This window comes from Carassius auratus, chromosome 6 (assembly GCF_003368295.1).
Source record: "Carassius auratus strain Wakin chromosome 6, ASM336829v1, whole genome shotgun sequence".
In the NCBI taxonomy this organism is placed as follows: domain Eukaryota; kingdom Metazoa; phylum Chordata; class Actinopteri; order Cypriniformes; family Cyprinidae; genus Carassius; species Carassius auratus.
In genome coordinates this window covers 3,423,875-3,444,707 of record NC_039248.1, presented here as the reverse complement: position 1 = coordinate 3,444,707, position 20,833 = coordinate 3,423,875, and the positions used below count along the sequence as shown (strand labels likewise).

Sequence of the window (20,833 nt, the reverse complement as noted above, 5' to 3'; positions counted from 1 at the left end):
ATATAATATAATATTTACAATAATTTACAAGCTACTTCACAAATTATGTACACATTAATTTTTGCATATTAATTATAACATTAGAACTATATAGTAACAGCACTGTAATGTAAAGTGAGATTGTATAGTTTATTGGATGAAACTTCCTTGTTTGTCTTTGTGTGTGTGTGTGTGTGTGTGTGTGTAAATGGTTGTACATGCAGATTTATCTGCACCACAGACATCTTCATCTGTGATTTGCTGACTCAGAGATCTGTCCAGAGCTGAGCTTTACCCTCTGAACAGCTCCAGACATATTTCACAACATCACACTACAGTTATCTTCCTCTGAACTCAGGCATTCAACTCACGGTTTCACTGGAATAAAAGCACTCATTATATATGCTGCTGAAATGAAGACAGTTTTAAAACCCAGATATATGTTCTGCCTTTCATGTCAACAGATGACAGCTGTATCGGTTCACAGGGTTGATCAGTTTATGAATAGATGCCGCTGACTCACACCAGACTCTGAGGAACTGCTTTTTGCCATCTGACCGGAAATGTGTCAGGTTCCTCCTTCAAAATCCGAAGGTGTTCATGGAATATTCTCAGTCTACAGTTTCCAGAGACATCATTTCTCCTCCACAATCATAAAGTTATAAAAGGAAAATACATACATTCTAGAGCTATAGGCATAGAGAGAATTTGACTGACACCTCTATCCTGCCTGCAGTAATCTGAAGGAAGTTTCTTGCTCAAGGATAAATGCTGATAGGACATCATGACTTGCTCTTTGTAGGACTAGAACTTTGCATTTATGAGTTCTGAGTTTTAGTCACTTATGACACACCAAACCCAAGTCCAGTGGACAAAAGTCCCCTCCTCGGATGCCCATAAACCTCACACACTACACAGACTGATGAAAGCAAAATGGAAAAGGTTTTGGAAAAACTTTATAAGGTCTCACAGGTTTTTTTATCAGTCCAACTTGTGTTTATTAGGCACCAGCTAGTGGCCATTTTGAGGAAGAAAAAGCCCTGACATGTCTTATCTTACAGTCCAGAGAGAGCAAACAGAGGATTAGCCTTATCATAGTTCATTTTTATAGCCTTAGTTAGTTTACATGTCAGGAACAAATTTGAACAAATTTGCTTAAAGGAACAGTTTACCCAAACCGAAAATTTGCTGATAATGTACTCAACCCTCAGGCCATCCAAGATGTAGATCAGTTTCTTCATCAGAGCACACTCTTAAAACAATAAGTGTGCTTCACGATGCCATAGAAGAACCTTTTTGTTTTCTAAAAGGTTCCACAGAGAATCTTTAGCTTCTGTTTTACAAATGGTTCTTTGTGGTAAAAGGTTCTTCAGATTACAAAAATGTAAGAAAGAGAAAACCAAAAATAGTTCTTCTGTGGCATCGCTGTGCAGAACCTTTTAAGCACCAGTATATTTAGCATTAAATCAGTTGCTGTTTTGCAGTAAATACCTTTAAGCTGAATGTCTTGTCACAGTATTGATGAACTTCAGACTGTTATTGATCTGAACTGAACCAACACTGATCTGATTTGAGCTGAATAATGACTATACTATCTAAATTGTCAACAAAGTTGAGTTGAATATGTTCCTGTTCATGGTGAAGCTGCTTGTTTTTTTCTGAATAAAGCACTAAATAAACATGGATTCACATGACTTGAATGGGTGCCATCGGAATGAGAGCTCAAACAGTTGCTAAAAACATCTCGCTGCTTTTGGCTAAAATAAAAGTCCATAATATTGCTTCCTCAAGTGAAAACTTAATCTGAATCAGGAGAGAAATATGCACAGATCAAGCACCCGAGAGAAAACATAAAAAAAATAAAAATAAAAAAAACCAGCAAATGTGTGAGTGGATTCTGATGTGAGAGACAACAGGAGATGGAGTTTTCACTAGAGGAAGCTTTATTGATTATGTAAATTATGATTAAGATTAGAAATAAATTAAGATTATGTGATTGAATCGTATTTTGCCCGGAATTGAAGGTTTAAAATAAAACGTCTTAATGATGGACTTGTTTCTACACCTCACAGCTTTTCACTTCACAAGATGTTAACTGATGGTGTGGATTATTTGTGGATTATTGTGATGTTTTTATCAGCTGTTTGGACTCTAATTCTGACGGCACCCATTCACTGCTGCGCAAGTGATGGAATGTTACATTTCTCCAAATCTGTTCCAATGATAAAACTAAATGTTCACATCATTTTTGGATACAGTATCCCTGTAATAAAAATAATGATGAATTAATTAAATAATTTTTTGGAGTGTGCAGTTTTTTTTTTTTTAAGATATTTCTCTTAAGATATAGCCTTTTCTGCCTTTCAATATCAGACCGTAGTTAAACTAATGTGGTTGTGGTAACAGGTGACTTTTATGCCTGTTGCAGATATTTCCTCAGATGCTGAGGGAGTGTGATTGATGTGGGGTGATAAAATATAGTGAAACATCTGTAGATATATAGAAACATGCATGTTCATGCACCTGCTAACCCATAACCTGATTTTTAGTCACAGACATGTTGCCATGGAAACTACAACAGCCTTTTACAGCCATTGTCATATGGCAAAAGACAAAGGAGATGTGGGTTACAGGGCTTTGCTCATCTCTTCCTACACACACACACACACACACACACACAGAGAGAGAGAGAGATTACTTCACCATGAAACAAGTCCCTGAATCACACACACAAGCACCAGCATGCACACACACACACACCTATTCATTTTGTCATATTTCCCCTCATATATCAAATTCACAACCCTTCATGAATGAAATCACCAAATGCATTGGCAAACAGGGTGTGGTGGGAAAAGAAAAAAAAAACAGTTTTATTTTTCACTTACTTTGGTGTCATTTACACAAAAATGCCATTGGTTCACACATACAGTACTTACTTGCATATTTTGAATGTACAGAAGGGAGTATGTTTTTATTTTTATTCTTTAACCCATAAAACTGAATTATGTTGGTATAAGTTAATGTATTTAATTTGCATCAATATTGTTAAATACAATTTTTGACTCTTTTTTCAGTGCATTTCTATGTAGATGTATACAGCATGTATATATATGTTTTTTTTGTTGTTGTTGTTGTTTGATAGTCTTAGTAACTATGAATTTTTATTTAATATTGTCATATGGAAAAGAGATGCACATGAAAAAAACTACTGAACTATTCCTTTTGCTCTTTCTATTACTGATGGCAGTATCCAGGTGAGTAAATATGTGAATCAATGCATTCATTTATATTTCTGTACTGATTATGCACAAATGTTTGCGCTTCGTGGTAGCTGAAAATGCACTACATTCAGACTTAAACAAGAACAATAATACCTGACGAAGCATGAACCAGTGGCATAAATAGAGCTCACATCTACCGCCTACACATGTTCATCTTTCCCTTTATAACAGTAAAGTGCCAGTCTGGAGTGACTGAACACAAATGTACAAAATCATTTACTCACTGCTTAAACGTCATGTTCATACATCAGATACATGTGAATCCATTCCTCTGACGGAGCAACTTTTATTACATTACATTTACATTTAGTCATTTAGAAGACGCTTTTATCCTAAACGATTTACAAATGAGGACAATGGAAGCAGTCAAAATCAACAAAAGAGCAATGATATGAAAGTGCTATGACAAGTCTCAGTTAGCTTAAACGCAGTACACACAGCAAGGGTTTTTTATTATATGATAAATAAATACAAAACAGAAAAAGAATAGAGCAAGCTAGTGTTAAATGACTTTTTTTCTTTTGTTAATTGTATAATCAATAAAAAGAAAACAAATCGATAGAATTATTTTTTTTTAAAAACCTAGTGTTAGTTTTTTAAAGAAAACCAGCACTTAGTAAATTAATATTATTACATCAATCATTAATTATTCATATAATTCAGTTCAAGTTTATTTGTATAGCACTTTTTACGATACAAATCATTACAAAGCAACTTTACAGAAAATTACGTTTCTACAATATTTAGTAGTAGCTTATAAATTGTGACTGTCAGTTTGTGCACGTATGACAGGATTTTTAAGAAAAATCAATGCAAGACGTAGTCAGCCAGACGATGAACATTATTAACAGCAATTATTATATGATGCAGTCACACTTGTAGAAATATTTGTTAGTTCTGTTTGTTGATTCAGGGTCAGCATCATCTGGGGTCCTCTGAGGGTCAGCATCATCTTTTCTAAGGTGTTCTGGGTCCAGACTGGAGCTTGTGGCAAAACATAGAAACAAATAGAGACATCATTAGCATAGCTGCTATTCCAACAATGTAAAATTAATTAGTTTAACCCAAGCTAATGAATAAAAATGCACATTTGATCAGATGTAACTACACTCACAATTTGAGGGATGCATTATTCGAATGCTTGGCGAAAGAGATGCGTTTTTAATCTAGATTTAAATAGAGAAAGTGTGTCTGAACCCTGAACATTAAATAATATGTTTTTTTTTAATGGAAATATTGTTTTCAAAAGACAAGTTGCTGTCTAATATAACACCCAGATTTTTGACTGTAGAGGAAGTAATAGTACATCCATCTAGTTGCAAATTGTAATTTATACTGTTTTTTGGTCCAATAATTAATATCTCTGTCTTCGAATTTAATATAAGAAAATTATTGGTCATCCAATCTTTTACATTTTTAACACACTCTGTTAGCTTAGATCATTTAGAAGTTTCATCTGGTCTCGTTGAGATCTATAGCTGAGTGTCATCAGCATAACAGTGGAAACTAATCCTGTATTTTCTAAAAATATTACCAAGAGGTAACATGAATATTAAAAATAGAAGTGGACCTAGGACGGATTCTTGTGGCACTCCATATTTTACTGGTGATAAATAAGATGACTCCCCATTTAAGTAAAAAAAAATGGAAGCAATTGGACAGGTAGGATCTAAACCATCTTAGAGCCTGCCCTTGAATACCTGTATAGTTTTGTAATCTATCTATGAGTATGTCATGATCTATAATAATTATAATAATAATGCATTTTATTTCATGGCGCCTTTCAGAACACCCAGGGTCACCTTACAAGCAATATACAGGTCACTGCATAAGACAAAACAAACAACAAACAAACAGCATATACATATAAAGTGGATTTAAGTCTCAATAAATTTTTTTATAAAAAAAGCCTGTATAAAAAGATATGTCTTAAGACGCTTTGTAAAAGTCAACAAGCAATCGCTATTGCGAACATCGAGGGGAAGGGAGTTCCATAGGCAGGGGGCAACATGACTAAAAGATCTCGCACCCATAGTAGTAAGTCAAATCCAAGGTACCACAAGAGAAATTGAAGATGAAGATCTAAGTGCACGTGAAGGAGTATAAACCTGGAGAAGTTGAGTAAGGTATTGTGGTGCAAGATTATGAAGTGCTTTATAAGTGAGTAGCAAGATTTTGAATTCAACTCTATATTTTACTGGAAGCCAGTGCAATTGCTGGAGAACCGGAGAAATGTGATCAGTATAAGGTGTTCTAGAGAGAACACGAGCTGCAGAATTCTGAACCAATTGAAGTTTATGTAGCAATTTGGAGGGAATACCTGTGAGAAAAGCATTGCAGTAGTCTATACGTGAGGTGACTAGTGCGTGAATGAGAACTGCAGTATTATTATTTGAAATAAATGGATGTAGACGATTAATATTGCGCAAATGGAAGTATGCAATCCGTGTGATATTATTAATCTGAGCTTTAAAAGATAGTGTGCTATCCATGATGACACACAAACTTTTAACCTGGGAGGAAGGACAGATTGCAGTGTTATCAATGTGTAAAGAGAAACAATTAGATTTAGACACAACAGATCTAGTGCCAACAAGCAGAGCCTCAGTTTTATTGCCATTTAATTTCAAGAAGTTCGCTGAAAGCCAGTCTTTAATTTCAGCTAAACAGCTTGACAAAGATGGCGGAGGAAAAGAACCGGTAGGTTTGGCAGACAGGTAAAGTTGGGTGTCATCCGCATAACAGTGAAAATTAATACCATATTTCCTTAAAATATTACCAAGAGGGAGCATATATATAATGAAGAGAAGCAGGCCCAAAACAGAACCTTGGGGAACACCAGTGGTGACTGTAGATATTCTTGAACTAAAACCTTTTAGTTGAATACGCTGACTGCGTCCAGATAGATATGAACCAAACCAAGACAGAGCAGTGCCAGTAATACCAATGGAGACTAATCTGTCAAGAAGTACGTTATGTTAAGTATCAAAGGCAGCGCTCAAGTCAAGGAGGACAAGTATAGTTAAAAGCCCAGAGTCAGCTGCCAACAGTAGATCATTGGTTATTCTGACAAGAGCAGTCTCAGTGCTGTGGTGGGGACGAAAACCAGATTGGAATTGTTCATACAAGTTATTATTGGACAGATGTTCATGAATTTGAATTGCAATACACTTTTCAACTACCTTAGAGATGAATGGTAAATTTGAAATTGGACGAAAATTTTCAAAATCAAATGGATCACCCCCTGCTTTCTTAAGTATGGGTGTAATAATAGCAGATTTAAGAGATGGAGATACAAAACCAGAACCAAGTGAAGCATGTACGATTTTAGTTATCAACGGCAAAAGGGCTGGTAAACAAGCTTTAACTAAAGGAGTTGGTAGAGGGTCTAATTGACAAGTCGAAGATTTAGATTTACCTATCAGACCCACTATCTCTGAAGTAGTTGGTAGTGTAAAGTTAGAGAAGACAGAGTGGGGAGGTGTGTGAGTGATAAACTGACAGAAGTCATTGTGAAGAGTACCAGTAAGTAATTGCCGATGTACATTTTCAACCTTAGATGTAAAAAAAGTCAAAAAGCGATCACATAAGTCAGTGGAATACATATCAGATGGCAAAGAATCAGGTGGTTTCAGAATATTGTTTACCACCGAGAAAAGTGACCTAGAGTTCCCATTGCTAACTCCAATTACATTGGAGTAGTAATCGGATTTAGCTGTAGTCAGTGCATTTTTATAATATTGAATATGTTCAGCATACATGTTTTTATGAACGGTAAGGCCAGACCTGATGTACAGCCGCTCTAACCTACGGCCTTTAGTTTTAAGTTCACGCAGTTCAGGTGTAAACCAAGGAGCTGAATGCACAAATGAAACCCTTCGCGTTTTCACGGGTGCGAATTCATCTAAAAGCATGTTCAGTCCATCATTGTAATATTTTACCAGTTCATCAACAGTAGTGAAATCAGATTTACTGGAAAAGATGGCAAGTTCATCAGCAAGAGTAGGCAAATCAATGTTCTTAATATTCCAAAATGTAATCGGGCGACACAGGTTTACATTAAAAATGGCCAGTTTGGCACAGAATGAGACCAGAAAGTGATCTGATATGGATAGATCAGAAACAGTACAATTAAAAAGTGTTATACCAGAACAGCAAACAAGATCAAGAATATGCCCCTTAGTATGAGTGGGCAGTGTGTTAAATTGTTGTATACCAAAGCAATCCAAACATGATAAAAATTCGCTTGTAAATGCATTACTGACATTATCTGTATGAATGTTAAAATCACCCAGAAGGATAACATTTGAAGATATGGAACATAGATAAGTCAAGAGTTCAGATAATTCAGTTAAAAAGGCATTATTGCTCTTGGGGGGGCGGTAGATAGTTATGAGAATGGTTGGAATCGCACCATTGATTTTTATGGCAATTGACTCAAAAGAAGAATATGTAGATAGAGTTAACTGAGATACTTTCAATTTCTCTTTATAAAGTATTGCTAGCCCCCCTCCCCTTCCCGTATCACGAGATTTACAAACATAACTATATCCTGGGGGAACACACTCGTTTAGATGGAAAAAGTCGTCTGGTTTCTGCCATGTCTCAGTTAGACAGAGAAAGTCAAACTCACGGTCAGACAGCAGATCGTACACCAGGGGTCCTTTAGTGGAAAGCGATCGTATGTTAAGTAATCCAAAGAAAAAATTGTTTTTACCAGAATCTATGGTGTCGAACGCAGCACTAAGATCAAGTGAAACTAGCAATGAGATGCAGCCTTGATCTGATGCAAGAAGCAGGTCATTTGTAATTTTAACAAGTGCAGTTTCTGTGCTATGGTGGGGCCTGAAACCTGACTGAAAATCTTCATATAGATCTTTTTTTTTTTTTTTTTTTTTTTTTTTTGCAGGAAGGAGTTCAATTGAGCAGACACAACTTCTTCAAAAATTTTACATGTAAATGGAAGATTTGAAATTGGCCTATAATTTGCCAGTTCACTAGGATCTAGTTTTGGTTTCTTAATAGGCTTAATAACCGCCAATTTAAATTAAAACTTCTTGCTGTTTTTATCCTTTATTTTCAGTAATTATTTACTTTTTTTTTTTTAAATTTCCATTTCTGCCTACTATCCCTGGCCTTTACTCTTAGAATAATTGTTCAATTGAGTTAATGATGCCAAAATCTTATTTAACATGTTTAATAATTTTGTCAATTTTTGTTGGATTTCCTTTCATTTTGTATCTAAATGTTATTTTTTAAGTTATTTTGTTACTAGATGTAACTTTTTTTTAAGTCTCTGCATCAGGAAACGAGGTAGGTTTTGTGTTGTGTTCAAAAGGCAGTGGAGTTCATCACTAATCAAGTGAAAGCGGTCACCATCTAGCGGTCACTTTATGAAACGCGTCATCCGCTGTGTTTGAGAAAAGCACTTGACGGCACCCGTAGCCGCATCCCAGACTCAGCGCTGCCGTCACAACAAGAGAAAGAGGATAATAAGTTATTAGTCCGCTGACAGAAAAATAATCCTCGCGAGCTATTAACATATTATTTCAAGTAAGTATACTATTTTTCTTTATTAATCAGTAGTGTTTCCAGTGTTTGACTGCAGTATTGTGCGTTTTTAATGGCGATGTTTCTTCATTGGTTCGCGAGAGGCCGTCTGACGTGTGCGCGCTTTAACTGTCATTTATATCATAACGTTGACAGTAAAACTGAAATTAATTTAAAATAAAAGCGCAAAATGTGTTCCTCGTGCGCGGTGTTTTTTAAAACAGCAATTTAAATGGTTTGGATTAAAATGAAAAGTAAATTAACAGCTGATGCAACTAGACAGATGATGTATTTAACAGATCAACGGTCCTGAGCGCGCAGTTTAAACAATCTCATTAAAGTCATTAATGACCTCATGACTAATTATGATTACAAACTGTGCTGGTGTTGTGTTAGTTTGCGAGCTTTCACCGGCTATGCAGCCATATTGACTGACCATCCGGGACATTTACAGGAGTGTCCCGTGTGCGTGTATGTGTGTGTGTGTTTGTGTGTGTGTGTGTGTGTCTGTGTGTGTAGCCTCTCTTCTCAGGCTACATGGTCACGGAGCTGTCTTTCAGTAAACATCAACAAAACATCGTTTTATATTATGTACTACGTTTATTATCATGAAGATTTGATTTTGATTTCTTAATATTTTATTTCAAGTGTACTGAAAACAAGGATGTGTGTCATTCAGAATTGAACTAGAACCTCTTGCAATTCTAGATCAGTTCCTGTTTTTGACGTAGCACAGATGTGCATTTTAAATAGATTCTAGTGTATTCTACGTGTGAGAGAATATATTAAAATTGATAGGAAAGCTGAAAAGTCATCTGATAAATCGACTTCTGTAATTCCTCTGACATTAATTGTTTTATTGAATTTGTTTTTAAACCTTTATTAAACCTCTTTAAATAACAAACAGGCATTATCATTGTTCAAACCTGACTCAATAAATCCAAGCAGCATACATTGAAAAAGACTAATAATGACATGGGTGTGGTGTGGTCCAGAATGATGTGTGTGATATTCTCTGAATGACCACTAGAGACTGCTCATGTAATATAAAAACAACAGATGCAACATTAGGATGGTCAGGGTTATAATTACATGAAACCAAAATTAGAACCATTATAAAAAGAACTATTTTTATAATTAAGAATTTTAATGATTATAGTTGTAACATTAAATCATAAAACACAGAAATATAAGCAGCAGCAAGTAAATAACATTTCTTATAATGTGCTGTTTTAAAGTGTTACGTGTTCATTTTTGTAATTGCATGATGTATCAATTAATACCCCAAGTCTTTAGGATTTACCGATGAACAATAAAGGCATCCAAAGGATTTGTAAATTTTTTTTTGCATATATAACTACCACGAGACCCAGATTTGATCTAAATTTGTCTGCAGAATGTCTGACAAAAGTGAGCTGAAAGCAGAGTTAGAGAGAAAGAAACAACGACTGGCTCAGATCAGAGAGGAGAAGAAGAGGAAAGAGGAAGAGCGCAAGAAGAAAGAGGTGAGCTGGGGCCTAAACTGCAGTGATTTGATGTCTTGTGTTTGTTATACTGAAACAACCTCTCTCTCTCTCTCTCTCTCTCTCTCTCTCTCTCTCCCCCTCTCTCTCCTGCTGCTGTAGCTGGATGGACGGAGGGAGGGAGCGTCTCCTCCGCAGGATGACTCTGATCTGGAGAGGAAGAGGAGGGAGGCAGAGGCTCTGCTGCAGAGCATGGGGATAGTGGACGCCTCCATGGGTACGAAACACAGCAAAGCAGCTTGGGAGATCAGGCTTTGTCACTAATAAGAGTTAGCAACAAGCATGCTTTGTTCTTACTGACAAAAAGGGGTCATATCAGAAGAATTATTTTTTCTTTAGAAAAAGCTTTAAGCGCTTTGAAAATATTCTGTCACTTTCTGAACTCAAAACCTTTTTTTGGAAACTCATCTAAATGCTCTCAGGGGACTGAAAATGTGAAAAGTATCCTACTTCAGCATTTTTCTGTTGATCAGACAGATTAACATGTTAACACACTTGTTACATGTATACATGTTAAAAATTAACATTCTGACATCATTTACTCACCATCCACTTGTTTCATACCTGTATGAGTTTTTTTTTTTTTTTCGTTTTTTTTTGCTGAGCTCTAAAGTAAATATTTTTAAGAATTTTGGTTAATAATCAGATGACTTCCATTGTACTTATTTCCATAATATGGAAGTCAATGGCTACCGTCAAGTGTTTGGTTACCAACATTCAGTGAATGAGGACGGTATTTTTATTTTTTGGTCAACTATCCCTTTAATCATGCATCACAAAAACCTAAATCTATCGTAATGAGATCATAAGGAGATAACTGGATACCTGTTATAATTTCTTTAAAACATATGTGATATGATCTGGTTTAGCTGGTTTATTAGCACCTTCAGATAAAGCTAGTTTGTTTAGTAGTGTTATCCATTACTTCTTTATTTCTTCTTTCTTCATGAAATAATTTGGTTTGGTTTGGAATGAGCACTGATGTTTTTTTTTCATGCATGTGGATCCTGCATGAATATTAACCACTTTCCGTTTTGTCTTCTCTTCTCTTCTTTTTGGCTCAATCCTTTGGTTTTGCTGCTTCATCGTGATTATTACACCACCCTGCTCTCGTTTGATGTTGCATACCTGCTTTTTATATATATTTTTTTTCTTTGTCCTTTTTTTCAAACCCCCCTTTGCTTTGCTCGCTCATGTGTGTGCATGTAGTGCAACCTCTGCGTGTGGTAACAGAGGATACGTGTCTGTTTCACTATTTAGTCCCCCCTCCCATGTCCCCCTCGGCCAAATCAGTGGGCACACCCAGTGAAACGGGCAGCCAGGACTCAGGAGACGGCGGCACGGGGCCGAGGTGAGACGCACATGTATGCACTGACACCAGAGACCTTTAGATCAGCCTAATTGTGTATACAGTACCATTCAAAGAAATGGGGGTCAGTAAGATTTTTTTATTTTTATCAACTAAATGATTAATCAAAAGTGTTTTTTAAAGACATTCCATTCAAATAAACACTGTTCTTTTGATAGTAATCAGAAATCAGCACATTAGAATGATTTCTGAAGATCATGTGACACTGAAGACTGGAGGAATGATGCTGAAAATACAGATTTTATCACAGTATATATTCACATACAAAACAGGTCTTTTAAATTGTAGCCATTTTTCACAATATTACAGTTTCTACTGTATTTTTGATCCAATAAATGCAGGTTTGGTGATTAGAAGAGACTTCTTTCAAAGACATTAGAAAATCTTAATGACTCCAAAACGTTTGAACAGTGATGTAGCTCATTTTTGCTTTACATTTAATTAAAATATGGTTTATACTTTAAAATACCAGATTATAATGCCTGTTTTTGGATAATTAAGTGAATTAAATCATTTACAAATGAAAGATTCTGCATCCAATTTTTTTTTTGTTATTCATGACATAAATTATAAAAATGGCTTCACAATATAAAACATAGATCATTATTTGAACATGTTGTCTGGCACACAAGCATAAGCAACTAAACTTTGGTCCACGCTCTGTATTTCACATTCTTTCATGTTTCGCTGTAAAAATGTGTTCATCATTGTGCTTTAACGTCTTTTCATCTTTTATCTCCATTTTTATCATTTGTCACATTTTCTGTCATTTTAATGAAATATTTTGAGTTTCAGTAATTTCTTGTCTCTACAGGTTGGCACTGTTCTCACCATTTGGATTTGACTAAAAATAAAAAAACGTGAGACCACAATTAAACGGACGTTTAAAAAATAAATCAAAATATCAAAGACACATACAGTACATTCAGAAAGTATTCACATACATTTTCCACATTTTGTATTACTAAAAAAAATCTTTTAAGGTCTATTATAATGTTAAAACATGAGAATGTTCAAAATTCTTCTCAATGCTGTATCCCCTGCACACATTTGATCCATCACGAATATGAAACGCAGACATGCAGATAAACTATTAAACTGCAAATGTGAGTTTCTCTGTTTCATATTGTGTAGGATGTGAAGCTCACCTGAAGCGCGCGCGTGTGTGTGTGTGTGTATATTAGTGGTAACTTCTCTCTTGTGTAACTGTCTGCATGCGTGTGTCTCTAACAGGACTCTTCATTGGGACTCTGACCCCTCTACTCTACTGCTCCATTCAGACTCTCAGCTCGGGTACTGCTGTCTCTCTCTCATTAACCATCACTCCTGCTGCGCTTCTCCTGCACTCTCTCCTTCATTTATCCTTCCCTCACTTTTGTCCATTCAATCTTGCTGTTTTTGTTTGCTTGGAGAGTCATGATGAAGCAAACAGTGTGAATATGAGGTGAATTATATTTCCCTCTAGCATTGCTAGCTAAATGCTCTCTAACTATATTAAAGAGAAGTTCTTCAGAATTGTTTCCATCAGACTCATGCTGCTTGTCATTAAACCGAGTTCGGGTAGAGTGACCCATGATTTGTTAATGTACTGTACAATCTTATTTCCTGTTCGGAAGAATTCTGACATTGATCCTACTGTTGCTATATTGACCTTTTCTGACCAACTTGAAATGTTCCTTATGTAAACCTATAGGCCTGCTTTCACAGACACGGTTTAGGTTAAGATGGGATTAGGCCATAGTTCAGTTATAAGTTATATGCATTTTGAGATAAAACAAAGGCACTGATATATTTTAAGATCAGTAATTACATTTTAGTCTTTGAATAGCCTTAAGCCTTGTCTGTGAAACTGGGGGATAGAAGTAAACTGTACTTAGTTTAGGATTTACTTCATAAGACTCCCTAAACCTTTAGTTTTGACATCCTTGCACAGGTTCAAGCCTCCCATAAACCTGTTATTCACATAATGACTTTCTGGATATTATATCACTCCTCAGCAGATGAGATTATATGAATTTCTGGTTTTCCTGCATCCTGTTTGTTTATTTATTTATTTATTTATTTTAAAATTAATTACTTATTATATTTTTATTTTAACAAATTAATTTATATTAAATAATGAATTAATGTTAACTAATGTACTTTTTATTTATTTATTTGTAATTTATGTATGTTTTATTAATTATTTTAAATTATTTAGTTATTGTTTAAACTATTTTTCAAACAATACTTTATTTATTGTTTATAATTTATTATAACTATTAATTTATCTATTGTTTTAATTATTTTCCCTTTTTTATTATATTGTTTTATTTTATTTTTTATCGTTTATCATTTAATTACTATTTTAATTTATTTTTAATTTAATTTAATTTAATGCAATTTTTTGTCATTTATCATTTATTATATATATATTTATATATATATATATATATTTTTTTTTTTTTTTTTTTTTTTTTTTTTATTATTGCAGTATCCCACAGTCTTTTTCAGTCTAAAAATATGCATCTGTATTTTCTGCAGACGTGGCCCGTTAAAACTAGGCATGTCAAAGGTCACGCAGGTGGACTTCCCGCCGAGAGAGCTGGTGTCGTACTCAAAAGAGACTCAGACGCCCACACAGACTCATCACAAAGATAGTAAATCACACACATTTCATTTCTTTAATGCATCAGTGTGCATATGAAACTAAACTCCTCCTCTGCTGTGTGTAGATGAGGAAGAGGAGGAGGAAGATTTGGCAGTGGTGCAGCCTGCTCCGGAGAATCAAGATGAGAAAGACTCTCAGAAAGAGGAAGAGGAAGGTAGTGCTCGCAGACATAGCTAAACATGAAATACATCTGAGCTTTTCCACCGCTGAAGGAAACTGTTTCTGTGTGTAGCGCTCCCTCATGAGCTGACGGAGGAAGAGAAACAGCAGATTCTTCACTCGGAGGAGTTCGTGACTTTCTTTGACCACAGCTCTCGGATCGTGGAGCGCGCTCTCTCGGAGCAGGTGGACGTGTTTTTCGACTACAGCGGACGGGCTCTTCAGGATAAAGAGGGGTGAGGGTGTTTATCTGTCAGCAGATGTGTTGGTGTGATGTGTGGTTTGTGATTGTTTTATTGTGTTTGTTTCAGAGAGTCTCAGGCTGGAGCCAAACTCTCCCTGAACAGACAGTTTGCAGACGAGCGCTGGTCCAAACACAGAGTGGTCACCTGTCTCGACTGGTCACCGCAGGTACATGATCACGCTGGAAGTGTCTAACTCTGCTTTTGAGACTATTTCACTGAGCTTTGCCTCTGTTGACCTGCGTTCTGTCCTTCCCATCAGTACCCGGAGCTGCTGGCGGCGTCATACAGCAGTAATGAAGACGCTCCACACGAACCCGACGGTGTGGCTCTCGTCTGGAACATGAAATATAAGAAAACCACACCGGAATATGTCTTCCACTGCCAGGTGATCAGCTTTAGGCATATCTCTGTGAAAGATATGCATTCAATAATGGAAATGATCATTTTGTCTTGGTATAATTCTGATCACGTCTTCAAGTTCATAACTTATTTATAGAAATATATTTATATAATATATTAATAGAAATAAGTTGAAACAATAATAATAATAATAATAAATACATTTAAATAATAAAAATAATAAAAATAACAAGTGGTTAAGTAAAATAAATGCATAAACAAACAAACTTATTAATTTAAGGTATTAAAAGAAAGAAATAAGGACACAAGTGGGTTGAAGCATGGATAAATGACTCATTAGAATTAATTAAATGTATTAATTAAAGGTAGTAAAATAAATCCATCAATCAATTAATTAAGATCACAAGGCGTTTGGAAAATGGTTGGATGACTAATTAAAATCTGTTCAAAAATGATGCATGAATAAACAAACAAACTAACAAACACATTAATTAAAGTTAATAAAATCAATCAATAAATAAATCAATTAAATACAATAAGTTGCCAATTAAAATAAATGCAGGAGGTACATACCAAACTAAATGTCATTTAGTCTAAAATACAATCTTTTTATCTGATGTAATAATCTATCATTATGAAGAGGGTCTTACGGTGTGTGTGTGTGTGTGTGTGTGTGTGTTCAGTCTGCAGTGCTTTCAGCAGCGTTTGCACAGTTTCATCCCAATCTGCTGGTTGGAGGCACGTACTCGGGCCAGATCGTCCTGTGGGACAACCGCAGTAACAAGCGCACCCCTGTGCAGAGGACGCCCCTCTCCGCCTCTGCTCACACGGTACACACAGACACACACAGACTCATCAGCATCATCTGCATCATCCACACTGCTGTCAATTATCTGTGTGTGTGTGTGTCTGCAGCACCCGGTGTACTGTGTGAATGTGGTGGGGACGCAGAACGCTCACAATCTCATCAGCATCTCCACCGACGGCAAGATGTGCTCCTGGAGTCTGGACATGCTGTCCACGCCACAGGTAAAAACACAACCGTGTGAAGAACATTTCCCTTCCACACCCCAGCACAGCTTTCTTGAGCAGCAAACCAGCATATCAGAATGATTTCTGAAGATCATGTGACGCTGAAGACTGGAGGAATGATGCTGAAAATACAGCTGTGCATCACAGGAATAAATTACATTTTAAAATATATTCAAATAGAAAACAGTAATTTTAAATTGTAATAATATTTCATAATATTACAGTTTTTACTGAATTTTTTTATCAAATTAAAGCATCCTTGGAGAGCAAAATAGACCTTTCAAAAACATTTTAAAAAATCTTAAATACCCAAACTTTTCCTAGGCAATACATGAAATCAATTTGGATAAAAGCATCAGCCAAATACATTAATATAAAAATGTCACACAAAAAAAAAAGTCACACAAAATTTGAAACGTAGCCATCGTCTCTCATTCATCCAGTCAAAGTCACGCATCTGAGTGTGTGTTTGTAGGACAGTCTGGAGCTGGTGTTCAAGCAGTCTAAGTCAGTGGCCGTCACCTCCATGTCATTTCCTCTGGGTGACGTCAATAACTTTGTGGTGGGCAGTGAGGACGGGTCGGTCTACAGCGCCTGCAGACACGGCAGGTGAGTGTCCAGCTGTTTGTGTCCGCTCCACATCCGCACAAGTGAGTTATACTGGTGCATTGTGTGTGTGTGTGTGTGTGTTGTAGTAAAGCGGGCATCAGTGAGATGTTTGAGGGTCATCATGGACCAATCACAGGCCTCGACTGCCACACAGCGGCAGGACCGGTCGACTTCTCGCATCTATTTGTCACTTCCTCCTTCGACTGGACCGTCAAACTCTGGAGTAACAAGGTGCTAAACACACTACAAACATTATTTATATAGTATTAAAGTATTAATATTAGAACTAGTACAATTTTTAATAATTTTTTTTTTATATTTTCAATTTAGTTGTTAGTTTATTTTGTTACAGTATATGCTTTTTAGTATATATATATATTTTTTTTTTATAAAATTCTGATTAGGTACAGTATATTTTTATTTCAGTTTTAGTAATTTGAGTACTTGAACCAATTTTATTTTAGATAAATTTTTTTTAGTTTTGTTAGATTTAAATGTTTTATATATATATATATATATATATATATATATATATATATAATGTTTGTATTTTGTCATCTCTGCTTTATTTCACTTTTTTCAGTGGTTTAGTTGTAGTTGACAATAACAAAGTGTCTCAGATTTAGTTAAAAACTGATTTTTGTTAGTAATATTTTACATTATTGTTGTTATTGAATATTTACATTTTGAGTTTTATTGTAAATACGGAAGTTTAAACATTTTTATAAGTTAAAGAAGTTTTAGGAAGTTTAGTACTTGTTTTGTTTAAAATTTTCTTTTTTTGCATCAAATATTTATATTTTATTTAAATTATATATTTTTTTCTTTATTTCAATTACTGAAAACTTTTTCTTAGTTTTATGTAACATTAACAACACGGGTCTGTTCATATCTCTACTGCCAGAACAATAAGCCTTATTTTTATTTCAGTTTTAATTTGAGCAATTTTGGAATCTTACACTTTAAACTTAAAACCTCAAGTTTTTTTTTTTTTACTGTAATATTTGCTTCATTTCAGTGAATGAAAGCAAAATTGAATAGGTTTAGTCAACAGTATTAACGCTGGTCTGTGTGTGTCTCTCCTGACAGAACAATAAGCCTCTGTACTCCTTTGAGGATAATTCAGACTACGTGTACGACGTCATGTGGTCTCCCACACACCCCGCTCTGTTTGCCTGCGTGGACGGGGTCGGACATCTGGACCTGTGGAACCTCAACAACGAAACTGAGGTACTGAAATCTCCTAGAATCATAGTCTGAACAAATCCATGAATCCTGAATGACTGTGTGTATAATCTGCTGCTTCAGGTTCCCACAGCGAGCGTGACGGTGGAGGGAAGCCCTGCGCTGAACCGCGTGCGCTGGACTCATTCGGGACGAGAGGTGGCTGTCGGAGACTCTGAGGGCCAGGTGCACATTTATGACGTCGGAGAGGTGAGGATGCAATTAAATACAGTTAAAAGAACTTCTGCAGCCGCTGTCTGTCATTAAAACACATTTCTTCTCTTCTCTACAGCAAATCTCAGTGCCGCGGCAGGACGAGTGGACACGCTTCGTGCAGACGCTCACCGAGATCAATGAGAACCGCGAAGACGTGGAAGAACTGGCTGCTCAGCGATTGGCTGCATGATCACTATAGCAACCCCTGCTGACCAATGACGTTCCCCCTGCATTTGCATATCCCCACCCTCTCTGAAGTTACTTTAGTAACAATCTTACACTCTTTTTTTTATTCTGGAGACAAAAGGATTATTTCAGAAAGCAAGACTTTGCTATTAATAATTGAAGCACTTAGTGTCACGAAACATTTTGGAGTTCTAATCATAGCGGGATTAGTTGGTGAAAGTAGAAAATATCAGGTGGGAGTTTGAATGTTTTTATCTATTTGTAGGATTAGAGGCTGATTTGGAGGAAAGGGAAACACTTCCAGTATGCAAACTATTGTACAGTAACTTCAGACACTAACGTAACTTACTACAGTAACAGAAGAAATATGCTTTTAAAGAGGTGGGATATTTTTTTTAATTCCCCCCAGATAAACGTTCACATTATTGGATTATTTATAACTTTTTAACAATGCATTTTGTTGTTAGCTCATAGAGACTGAACGTTTGTAATAACCGAATCAGCACACTTTTAATCATGTAACTCCGTTCTTCTGAATGCCTTAAAGCTAATTTTATAACACACACACAGGTATCCACAATCTTCCAGTACACAAAGCATTACCCTCTTGCTTGTTTATTCCAGCACTAATGACTGAAAATTTTTTTTATGCCTTTACAAAACATCGGTAGAAATCTCTAGATCCCTGTTTTAAAAATGTCCCATGATTTGTCATTTGAAAAGGACTTGGAAAAAAACCCATGGTCCTTTAATTAGCATTTCAGTTTAATTCAAGTTTATTTGTATAGTGCTTTTCATGTTGCAAATAATTGCAATGCAGCATTACAGAAAATTAAACTTTCTACATTATATTTAGTAATAGCTTATTAGTGGCAACTCGCATTTCAAACTTAAAACTTCCCTTTGGCACATATTTAGACTTGACACATTTTTCTTTTAATGGTAATCCATTGTGTTTTTACCATTTCAAGCTGTAATTTTACATATTTTATTTGTAATTTGACAATAATGCGACTGCTTTTACAAAATGTTTAAAATATTTCAGTTTACTCATTATCTGTGGATTTTAGTAGTATTTATGTAATTTTGTATTTTCTTGACATTGTATAAGACCTGAAATAGCTCCCTTTTACCTTCATATAAATTCTAACAAATGTTAGCATTTAGTAATGTTTTTTTATGGATGTTATGTAAATGTAATCTGGACTTTAACTCTTTCCCTGCCAGTGTTTTTGAAAAAAAGTTACCAGCCACCGTCAGCGATTTTGCTGAACTTCACTATAATTTCACAGCCCCCAGAAATTGTTGTATGTATATCTAAACACACAATACATCAATCAACACTTGAATATAGGTAGGATTCATAAAAAAGCAACAAGCGGAGAAAATGTTTAGATTACATCCATCAGTAATCCCAAAGTTTGCACAGGCTTTTACCACATTCTGGATTGATATTTCAGTTTTCATTTATATGCAGTTACCGTCGGTGATCGCATTATCTTTCATTGGCATACATTTGGGATCGCTCCTTTCTGCGTCTTCATGGTCTGTGTTGTTGATCGCACTTTCTAGCCTCATAAGCATAATAGCGCCCCCTAGCGTATAACAGTGGAAACGCTGAACATTTCGTGTTTGGTGGGAAAAGAGTTACAATATTGCGCCTTTAAATGGTTCAGAACAACTAAAATAAAAATATACTTGATAAAAAATTAAAAAAAAAAACTTAATCCGTCCATAAAGTCAAATTAAGACAAACATTCTTTACCAACGCTTGTCTGTTTCTTATAAATGTCATTTTTCTGAAATGAAGGAAGCTCTGCATACTCACCTCAGTATCTGACATCTGAACAGATTCATAAGGGTCCCACAGTCATGAAAAAACAGATATGATCAGGGAATTTTTAAATCTACATGCTTCCAGCTTTAGAAAATGTTATAAATAGAATTAAAGTTTAAATCTTCGAAATGTCTATGGCTTGGGCTGTCCTGGTTGTGAGCTTTTGGCTAATGATTGATTGTTAAATTATTATGAACAATTTATTAGTTACTGATTAATACCCATACACAGTTAATGGGTTAATTTACTCATAATGAATATAAATAACGTTTATAACTACACAATACAATGAAAATATTAAGCATTTTTTTATATTTTAGATGCACATTTATTCATATTTGGTTAAAATTCCCTCATTTGGATGGTAATATGATTGGACTTTCAAAAGCACAATGAGCAAAGTCCAAAAACAAGTCTATCCATATGAAAAATATTTCCTCAGCTAGAAGCTGTGATTTGTGCATGCGTTGATTTGTTTTTTTGTTACATGACCAGGACAAGTGTGTTGATCTCACGTGTGTTTGGTCCTCCAGCTTCACCAGTTCACTTCATCACTGACCTCTTTTGTAGCTTGCAGTAATAAACTCAATAAAACCTTCACAAACTTGAA

General features: G+C 35.4%; 1 protein-coding gene across 2 annotated transcripts; it reads left to right on the top strand.

Moving 5' to 3' along the window:
* The first annotated feature begins 8,677 nt into the window (after positions 1 to 8,677).
* On the top strand, positions 8,678 to 20,829 carry dync1i2b (dynein, cytoplasmic 1, intermediate chain 2b). 2 transcript variants are annotated; one of them, XM_026256422.1, is made up of 17 exons: positions 8,678 to 8,816; positions 10,210 to 10,318; positions 10,439 to 10,553; positions 11,597 to 11,687; positions 12,939 to 12,998; positions 14,229 to 14,344; positions 14,420 to 14,509; positions 14,588 to 14,750; positions 14,826 to 14,925; positions 15,019 to 15,144; positions 15,803 to 15,949; positions 16,035 to 16,148; positions 16,627 to 16,760; positions 16,847 to 16,991; positions 17,850 to 17,990; positions 18,069 to 18,194; positions 18,277 to 20,829. In XM_026256422.1, the coding sequence occupies exons 2-17, from the start codon at positions 10,211 to 10,213 to the stop codon at positions 18,388 to 18,390; spliced, it is 1,890 nt and encodes a 629-aa protein (XP_026112207.1). In that variant the 5' UTR covers positions 8,678 to 8,816; position 10,210; the 3' UTR covers positions 18,391 to 20,829. The 2 variants fall into 2 exon arrangements, with proteins under 2 accessions (XP_026112207.1, XP_026112215.1); XM_026256430.1 differs by lacking the exon at positions 12,939 to 12,998.
* The last annotated feature ends 4 nt before the right edge of the window (positions 20,830 to 20,833 follow it).